The 10599-nt window shown below is 36.5% G+C and overlaps 1 protein-coding gene and 2 long non-coding RNA genes across 6 annotated transcripts in view; 2 read left to right on the forward strand and 1 right to left on the reverse strand.

Moving 5' to 3' along the window:
* The window catches only part of LOC126760390 (loricrin), a 77933-nt gene extending 67798 nt beyond the window's left edge, over positions 1-10135 (forward strand). For all 4 annotated transcript variants that reach the window (XM_050475984.1, XM_050475987.1, XM_050475988.1 and 1 more), the window contains one exon: positions 8443-10135. In XM_050475984.1, the coding sequence (XP_050331941.1) occupies positions 8443-9449 (1007 nt within the window). In that variant the 3' untranslated portion in view covers positions 9450-10135. The remainder of the gene's footprint in view (positions 1-8442) is intronic.
* On the reverse strand, positions 550-1126 carry LOC126760402 (uncharacterized). The gene is made up of 2 exons (XR_007667196.1): positions 1030-1126; positions 550-621 (listed from the first exon to the last, which is right to left on the reverse strand). It is a non-coding gene; the product is annotated as an uncharacterized LOC126760402 (long non-coding RNA).
* On the forward strand, positions 1224-3723 carry LOC126760401 (uncharacterized). The gene is made up of 2 exons (XR_007667195.1): positions 1224-1754; positions 1809-3723. It is a non-coding gene; the product is annotated as an uncharacterized LOC126760401 (long non-coding RNA).
* Positions 10136-10599: the final 464 nt, after the last annotated feature.

The raw sequence follows: 10599 nt of genomic DNA on the forward strand, positions 1-10599 counted from the left end.
AACGATATTTTTTTATTGTATATAAAGTGTTTGAACAAATTCTAATGGGAATACTGAAATACTTTGGAAGTCTGCGCTGGAATAGCAGAGATCACATCCAATTCAAAATTTGTTAAACGATAATTGAGATTTTTCATTTGTAGAATTCGACTAATTGTAGAAAGCTTTTCTCTTAGTGCCTTTCATGTTTTAGGTTATCTTGTTTTCAAACCAATTTTCTCACTGAATTTCTATCTTATTTCCTTACCACTTTTGGGTAAAATAACTCATTAATTTGCTCAACAAATAGACAAATTCTAACTCTAATATCTTAAGATTCTTTGCTCAAAAATTATGTTACAAAACCTTTCTAGATTCCTCACCAACTGACTGAAATCGCTTGAAATTAATAAAAAATTCCTTCTAAAATCAATAACTCACTGATTAAGTTCTCAAAAACGCATCAAAATCTACTGCAACAGCGAGTCCTTTACCTTCCTTTCTGCCGTTACCTCCGCACTGAACACTTTAAAATAAAGCACCTGATATATAAATAAGTACACGCGTTCCTTTTGCTTCGCTCTCTTTCAATATTCTCAAATAATCAATTTTCATTCGACACTTTCTGTTGTCCTTCTACTCCTCTCTCCATTGCAGTTGATAAGAATGCTTCCAAGGATACTTTAATGCTCTGTGAAGATAGTGAGTTCGAAAGCGCGAGCTCTCTCCCTATATCTATCTCAAAGCACCGTTCAGTACGATCACCACAAGTTTTGATACCGCCGCTAGCTGGCCCACCCATCGTTAGGCCGGTTCCACTGATTCCAGCAGCTCCTCCAATGATACCTGTGAGACCTCTAATGCCAGTTAATCCCTTGCCACCACCTATGGTGGTACCTCCAATGCAGCAATTGCCAGCAGCTAGATTACCACCACCTCGTTTTCCTCCTTTAAATAGTGGCGGTCAGACGATTATTGTAGAACCAGTGGTCATCTTACCCATCGGTAGCGGTTACCTGCCTTCTGGGTACAAACCTTCTTTCTACGGACCATCGGGTCTCTATCCATACACGCCACAAGTCTACCCGACAAGGCGGCCTGCTTACTATAATTACAACAACAATTACAATAATAATAATAATAACGCCTATAATGACTATGGGAACTACGCTTACAACAACAATAACTACGGCGGCAATTACGATTATTATAACAACAATAATTATAGTAACAATAATTACGGATAACGGCACATAAATACACACTTTGTGCACCAGACTTAAGTAGGCCAAATGTCAAATAAACTGTATGAATGCAACACTGCTAAAAGCTTCCAAGGAAGTTGTACATTATTGATGTTAAAAGGGGTTACTTTTCGTGGAAAAATACGCACTGAACACTGCACTCCTTTTGCCATTCTCCTGTCTCGCTGTTTTAACACTACTTTATTCTCCTAAACCTTGCAGAAGATGCGATCCTGCATTATCTACAACGTCGTTCAACGCACTCAGTAAACGAGACGATGAATCGCCGGCAAAGGCGACAGATTGGGTCAGGTGGTCGAGGTCTCGGAATGGGTGGTGCACCCGGGATGGGAGCTCAGGGGAACGGACCTAGACAACAAAACGGCATGAACGGACCTGGACAAATGGGTGGTCAAGGCGGAATGGGGATGGGTATGGGTGTGGGAATGAATGGACGCGGACCGATGGGCGGACAAGGAGGAATGGGCATGCCAAACGGACAAGGAAGAATGGGAATGCCGAATGGACAAGGTGGGATGGGCATGCCAAACAGACAAGGTGGAATGGGCATGCCGAACGGACAAGGTGGGATGGGCATGCCGAATGGTCCCGCGGTCCCATGGGAGGACCGGGCGGTATGGGGATGAATGGAGCACCTCGAGGTCCCGGTATGAGTATGCAAGGTGGGAATGGAAATTTCGGCAGGGGAATGAACGGCACCAATGGTTATGCTCCCTGGTATGGATATGGCGGCAGCAATAACAACCCCAATGGACCAATGAACCAATGGAACGGGGCTGGTGGTGGAAACGGTTTCGGCAGCGGTCCCAATGGCAATTTTCCCAATAGGCAGCAGTTTGGTGGCCCCCCCTCAGTTTGGCAGAACTCTAATGCGATGGGTCAACAAAATTTCGGCTTTTACAACGTCTCCACCACCACGCAATCCAGTTGGTTCTAAAACTGAATAGTTAGCTGAACAACAACTGCATATAGATATGTCTGAATTTGCACGAACATACTTGAATAAATATTGAAAATGTTGCACTGCTCTCAGCTCTTTTATCTTTTGCTTGGAAAATTAATTTTGCGAGAAATTCAAATCTTTTGATTTCGGAATTCGGAAATTTGTTGTAGCTCATGCATTTCTTCCACTGCTAATTGAATTTCTCAAATGTATTTGATGGTACTGTTATTCAGATTTGCAACTTTCTACATTTTGTTGTTGCTTGAACTCTCGTTTACTGTTGTGTGGGCGTGTGGTCTTAGAAGTATTTGCATTTCTCTATTTGTTCAACTCACAAAGGAAACGCAATTAAATTGTGCACACATTCGTAATCGATTTTCGAGAATTTCTTCCACTTGCTTGGAGAGATATTTAATTCTAGCGCAGCAGATTCCTTTTGCATACCGTTAGGATTGCACTGCTTTGTTTTCACCTAGAAAATGCAAATTAGGGTATATTTGTATGAAATCAAAACTGCAGTTGCCGAAAATATGAAATTCGTAAGCATCGTAATATTTACAGTACTCAAAATTCTGCAGAAAATTGCTTTGGCGTCTGTGGGGTCTTTGAGTTGCCCTTATTACGGATTTGAGTCCAAAAATTTTCCATTACGTGCAGCTATTTTTGTGAATTTTGTAAGTAGTACTGGTTTGACTCCTCCACCTCTTGCCTACAACAAAAAACTCCTTCGTGTTAGGAAGTGTTTACTATCATAATTTCTCAAAATTAGTCAGAACAGCCTCTAACATAGTCTTCTTCATCTTTAGTGGTGTAGACAACGCTTACGCGCTTATAGTCCTTAACATCACAGTCGCAAAATGACTGCGAACGAGTGTTATTTTTGAAAAATTTCAGGGGGCTCCTAGAGGTATACTTACTATAGGAAACGTGCTTTATGAAACGTATGATCTTATAAGCATTTCAAGGTATTAGGTAAGCGTTTTGGTTGCGCTAGTCTGAAACTCTCAATATGGTTTCACTCTTGTAAATCAACTGCAAATTTTGGACTATTCTTTTGGTGAAATATTAAACTGCTAGCATACCTTTGTGCGCTGCTCTTTTTCGCAGATTTTCAAAGTATTTCAAAAATGTTTTCAACAGCTGAATAAATAAGCGTACATACTGGAAATACGGTAACCGTGTTTAAATTATTACCAATTTTTTTACTGAAAAAAGCTTTCACAACGGAAGTTTTTGCACGCGATTTCCAGAAAATTTTCGAATATATTTTGAACACAACGAATTTTTCAGCGAAAATCAAAAGCAAAAAAGTCTTATTTTAAGTGAAAAAGAAAAATTTTCAAATAAAAAGCAAAAAGGTAGTTGAATAAATAAGTAATAATAATAGAATTCAACTTTGTATAGTTAATTTAGGCAAATAATAATAATTATATACAAGAATTTGTATTTAGAAAAGTAATGCCAAATGTCTTAAACGAAAAACTCTTTTATTTTTCAGCAAGAAATACAAAATCTCCATACAAAAAATATTATTTTAACAAATTCCACAATTTGGGAAGGAAAATTTACAACTGAATTGACCCACTAGAAACGTTGAACCAATGTAAGATACTAAATAAAATAAAAAAACTCTAAACAGAGTTGCCACAAAATGAAAAATATAAAATAAAAATCTCAATTCAATATATGCCGAAAAGTATGCAATATAATTTCTTAATACTTCAAGATTGCTAAAGTGCTTTTGTTTCTCAAAAATTAAAAAAAGCTAAAAAAGCTATTTGCTTTTATAACTAAATTTATAAATCTAACCCACATTAGGGTTGTTCAATTGTTAACGGAAAATTTTTAGAAATTTTGGACCGTATATTTTTGGAAGAAGTTGGCGTTCAAAATTGAATATTTTCGTTGCTTTTGGAGAACAAACTTTCTATTAAATTTTCAGGCATATTCTTGAAAGCTTAGCTTTTTTGAAATGTTTAGAGAAACTTATAAAAAGCAAACAAAAAAAAATAATGTTTACGCAACAATAAAAAATTAAAAAAAAAAAACTTAAAATTCTGCGAAACATATGGCAACCAATGAATCAAAATCAAATCAAAACAAAAAAAATTAAAAAAGCGTATATAAATAAATATTGTAAATAAATATAAAATCAATATCAAAGGTATATATATATATATATATACATATAGATATGTGAAAACTAGCAATGTTGTTGCAAGGTGTTGGCATTTAAACGAGTTCTTGAACTTTTTTTTATTTTATGTAAGAAATGTTAAAGCATCTATTGTACTAGATACTCTGTTTATCTCAAATATTTTTGTATGCAAATCATAAATAAAACCTTATTTTACCGTTATTCAAAGCAAATAAAAATATTTTTTTTTTTGTAATTTTCATAAAAAAATGTATTAAAATAGTTTTTTTTTAATAAAAATAGTTTTCTTTAATCTTCATAAGAAAAATTAACGACAAATGTAAATTTATTTTTATATTTCCGTCCGTTGTTACTCATTTGCACTCACACATACATATAAAAATAAAAATAAAAAAATTTAAGAAAAATGGCAAAATCAAAAACTAAAGCTAAAGCTGCCAACTGAACTCAACAAATGCAATCAAATTAATTTATTAATTATATAAATAATTACCGTTAAAGCTACTAACATTTTTTTACGCATAACGGCATTAAAAACTCACAACTAACGCAAGTACATGCTACATTATAAACAATAGGAAAGTACTAATCTCTAACCAAAATACGAACCGAAATATTTATGTACAGTTGGGTGTGTGTATGTATGTACATATAAATATTTTATTTAATGGCAAAGTAAAGGGCATTTAGTATTGAATTTAGCATTTTATGCCTCTCATATAATTGTGTTCATTTTAAGCATAACCAACATAACTAACAACAATAACAAAAACGCATAATGTCAATGGCAATTATTACTAACGAAATTATGAAAATATTTAACAAAAAACTATAGAAACTTAACTCAATTTGTACATATGTAACATGCTGAAAATACGAAAACGTTTAGCTATATAATTAATTAATTAATTAACAATTAACAATTAACAAAACACAACCGAAGACTTATAATATTTAGTGAACTTGAAAAGTTGTTTAGCATTTAATTAAAAAATAAAAAAAAAATAAAAATAAAAAAGATTGCAACTAAAAGTTTAGGAAAACAAAATTCAACGAAATAAAATTAAGTGGCAACGTAACTTTGCGAGCGAGTGTGTTATTAGCGTAATGGCTTTAATTAGTAAATACAAACAAGCGAGGGTTAAATGCGTTAGGCCTAACCAAAAGCGGCGTTTTAGCACTACAATTACTTGTTACTAAGTGTAAGCATATTCATACAAGTAGTTTAGCATTTTAATAATTATAGAAATTAATAAAGACAAAAACTCTTGACGCTTTTTGAGGCATAATAAAGATCATAGCTAAAATGTGGTGGGTTTTGGTAATGTATGACTTCAGAGAACCTGTCGGACCTCTGTTAAATAGTTATTTCTAGGAACTTTTAGTGAATCAGACATTTAAATAATTATGGAAAATAAAAAAATTACTTTAGTACTTTTTCACACTAGTAAAATCCTTATACCAGGTTTTCCTATAGGGATGATGTCATTTCTCAGTGTCGTTTCGGCCATTTTTAATATGTTACGATCTGATTTTTTTATTGCGCACAGTAATGTTTATAATTTCATCATGGAAAGATACATACATGCACAAAATTTACAAATTATTCAATTTTATTATCAAAATAATCGTTCTTCATCGTCCAATTGCAACTTCTCCTGGGCTTTTGCCATTTCATTGTCGTAATAAACGAACGCCTGTGCTCGCTATTCGTCGAATTGTTGAACAGCGAAATTTTTCTTTACATAACATTCAAGTTCCAATAAAGCAAAGAATTGTTCGAAGTAATGAAAATATTGCTGACTTTCAGGCAAGTTTTGCTGAAGACCGCAATTTGTCGATTCCAAGACGTTCCCAAGAATGGAGACTGTCTCAAGCTACAACCCTGCGGATTTTGAAAGAAAAATTGGGCTTGCATCCATATAAAATTGTTCTCACTCAAGAACTGAAGCCATTAGACCACCGTAAACGTCATGAATTTGCTGATTGTGCCTTGGAACAACTTGAAAAGGATAACGACTTTTTTAAGAAAATCATCTTCTTCAATGAGGTTCGCTTTCATCTCAGTGGTGTGGTAAATATACAGAACTGTCGATTCTGGTGCTAAGAAAATCCGCAAATTATTCATGAACAACCATTACATTCACCGAAATTGACAATTTGGTGTGGTTTTCGATCTGGTGGAATCATCGGTTCGTACTTTCGAAATGAATGATCTTGGAGAGCGGTATAGATCGATGATAACCAAACTTTTATGGCCGCAATTGGATGCCATATTTTGTGACAATATCTCGTTCCAACAAGACGGGGCCACGTGTCACACAGCACGTGCTACAACCGAATTATTGCGAGAAAAGTTTTGAGATACGATTATTTCAAGATAATGTGACATTGAATGACCTCAAAAAATTGTGATTTAGCATTAGACTACTTTTTGTGTGGTGATTTGAAGTTATTGGTCCTTAGCAATAAACCAGACTCTCTTCAAGCTTTAGAAGTCAATTACTTGAAAATTGGTTTCATAGAATTTGTTCTTTCAAAAGAAGTGAATAAGCCATTATTTGAATGATATTACATACAGAACTTAATTGTATCGATTGTACTTCACATTAAATAAAAAACATAGAAAATTTCCTTAACAATGAAAAAAAATTATACCACTCTTATTGAAAAACCCTTTTCAAAGGCCTAATCACCGTCTCGATTTCGATTTAATTTCCCATTCGATATGGAAAATTAACATAAGTAGTCTGATTAAAAATGAAAAGGTTAACAATACATGATCATATTTTTATTGTTTTTTAATAGAATATTATTATCGGATCAAATTTGACCCGACAAAGAATAGGACTACATTTCTACGCATTTTAGTAACATTTTTTTTTAAATTTCAAATCCTTAACATCGCCCTTAAATGAGTCAATAGCAACAAAAGATAAGTCAGCGTTTACATAAATTTTCTGTACACCCGTAATGGGCATCGACTGAGAAGGCCTTAAGGCCTTTGTCTGTTTTCGTTTTCGACCAATTTTTAGAGTGTCATTCGCTAATTTATTGAACAATTTTGTGTTCATACTCATAATTTCACGGCTCATCACCAGTCATGATGCCTTTCTCTCTCTCTGTGGCCGTGATCAAGCTTCGTTCTTTCAAAAGATTCAGGTCCTTTGATATATCAACAAACTTCAGATGATATATGTATATTGGTTCCATAGTACGGGACACGCCATAGCAAGGTAGTTAAGGTGCGCAGTTCATTAATGCAAGCTCTTGCCTCGTATTTCTTTTAGTAGCCGTCACTCCTCGGTGTACAGTGGCTAGCCTGTGACAGTATTTTTTGCTTTAGAAAAAGCGCTACTAAAGATCAAGGTTGTCTCTTTACACTTTTCCTTCACAAGAAAAAGTATGTGGAAAAATATAGCCTTTGGCACCAAGCTTGTCACTGTTCTAAATAAATACTCAAAACTATCAAGATAAAATAATAAAATATAACTTCACTTCTTTTGAAAATGAATTTTTTCGATAATTTTTCTCATAAATTAATGAATTCAATGCAATGGATTGCTTTCTCATCATTGAAAATACTCTGAAGGCTCAATTTCAGTTATTATTCAGACGGGAAGCAGTCAACTGTCCTTGAACTATATAAAAACTTCCATTAAATCCAAATTTTTATGAATACACCATATTAAGAAGAATTATGGTCATACTTTATACCAAAAGCCATCACATTTTAGACTAGTTCTTCAGTAGCTTAGTTCATCTTCATACAATTTTAGTAGATCTTTTGTTATTCCAATTTATTTAGTTTATTTAATTTGCTTTTTGCTTTGTTGTTGTGTATTAGTGACTCATTTTTACATTTTATTCTTTGTTTTTCTGTTTTAACGCTTTTGTGGCTAAATCTCTACTCCAACACGCTACGCTCTTCCGCTCTGCTTATTTGTGGCTAAAACGACTAAAAACTTACAAAAAACCGCCGTTTGTTTTGCAAACCTCGCCAATGTAATTACCACACTTTCAACTCACCCACGCACACACACCCGCAAATACGTGTCATACATGCGTCTGGTCAATGCAAATGCGTCTGCGCACAGTGAGCACCGGCACCACGCACAACTCGTACAATCCGAGCGCTCCGGTGCCCGATCTTGGTGATGGCAACAGTTTCAGTGGCGGCAGCAGCGGCAACGCCGGCGGTGGTTTCGGCGGCGGCGGTTCAGGTGGACACAGCCTCTATCCTACTTTACCCAACAGCCCGCCAGCAGGCGCATCGAACCCTTACGGCGGCTACCAGCCACAGCCGGGCGGATATCAGCCACCAGCAGGCGGTTACCAGCCAGGAGCTTATCAGCCGGGTGGTTATCAACCCGGTGGCTATCAACCCGGCGGCTACCAACCCGGCGGCTACAATCCCAATACTGGCGGCAGCGGTGGCTACGTGCCAAATGCACCGGGTTATGGCGGCGGCAACGAGCCGCAGAAACCGAAAGACAAGGAAGGCGGCGGCTTCTTCTCCAGCTTCTTCTCCAATCCGGCGGTGAGTCAGGCTGTATCTGGTATTATTGCGGGCCAAATTACGAAGAGCTTGCAAGGAGGCGGCGGCGGCGGTGGTGGTGCTAATGGTGGAGCCAATGGCGGTTACCAACCAAGTGGTGGCTATCAACCGAGCGGTGGTTATGGCGGTGGTGGCACCAGCTCAGGCAGTGGTTCATCTGGCAGCAACATTCTTGGGGGTCTACTAGGTGTGTTGGGTGGTGGTGGAGGCGGTACCAGCGCTGGAAGTAGCGGCAGCGCCAGTAATTTCTTGGGTAGTCTTCTGAGCGGTGGCGGCAGCAGCAGTGGTGGTAGCAGTGGCGGTAGCAGTGCCAGCAATTTCTTGGGCAGCTTGCTTAGTGGCGGCGGTGGCGGCAGCAGCAGCGCTAACCGTGCCGGCGGCAGCAATCCGATTAGCGAAATCTTGGGCTCACGCAACTTTGGCGGTCTCTTCAGTGAGAATCCATCTTCCAGCTCCTCCGGATCCTCCGGGTCATCCGGGTACTCCTCGAGCTCTCAAGGCCCCAAAAGTTACCCCACTCAACCGCCAATGAACTACTACGGTTAATGTAAAGAAAAAGAGACGAGCCCCTTTTCATTTATACTCGTTTTGTCTTAAAATCAAATGATATTTTTATTTTACTAACAGGGCAGCTAAGATCTATTTCAACTTACACCAAATAATATATACATACATACTCTAACTAACGTAGGCAAAAGATAATAATTTTACTAGAGAAAAGCATAAACCTAACGATAATCAAAGGGCAAGACACTTGCAGCCATTCGCAATTGAGAAAACTGTGGCTTGTGGCGCACAGAAATGAGAAAAGCTGCGGCGAAGAGTCGTGTATATATACTCGCGTAGTTAATAAAGCAGTTTTTATGCGTAGAAGAAACTAATAAGTAAAGACGAAAGGAAAATGTACTCATAGTTCTTAGAGAGAAAACGATTTTTTAACTGTAAAGCTATATTATTTGAGAACCGCTGCAATCACTCGCAAGCCGCTTGGCAAAGATTGCTAACAATAATTTTACCAATCAATTAGTATATAACTTGTACATATAGAAGAAACATATATACAAACAAAAACAAAACCAAAATGTCTTTATAGAAACGTTCACTTCAATGCAATAAATTTTAATTTTCATAACTTCGAGCATAAATAAGATAACTGGTTGAATACCGAAGGAATTCTGAATTGTAAATATAAAGCTGAAATCAAATAAATAAACGAAATTATATAAAACATATGTATTTAAAGAAAAGTTGTTGTGTTTTGTATGATGAAAGAAGGGAGGTGAGTAACTGTTGCTTTTGTGATATAATTTTAACCATTAATGGCAAAAAAAATTTTTTAATTGAAATAAATATTTAAATGCCAGTTCTTGAAAAGTTCCCAGAAGAACCGACGTTCTCTAGCTAAATTTTCTTCAGCGATGAGACCCATTTCTCGCTCAATGGGTATGTAAACAAGCTATCACAACTTGAAGAGATTCAAGAGATTTCATCCAAAAAAAATAACGGTTTAATGTGATTTGTGTGCTGGTGGAATCATCTGTTGATATTTCATCAAAAATAATGCCGGTAAGAACGTAATCCTTAATGGCGAGCCTTATCACGCCACGATAACCGACTATTTGTTACCTGAAATTGAAGCTCGTGATCTCAGCGACATTTGATTTCAACAAGACGGCGAAACTTCCCACACATCGCA

The sequence above is a fragment of the Bactrocera neohumeralis genome, chromosome 5, assembly GCF_024586455.1.
Source record: "Bactrocera neohumeralis isolate Rockhampton chromosome 5, APGP_CSIRO_Bneo_wtdbg2-racon-allhic-juicebox.fasta_v2, whole genome shotgun sequence".
NCBI lineage: Eukaryota > Metazoa > Arthropoda > Insecta > Diptera > Tephritidae > Bactrocera > Bactrocera neohumeralis.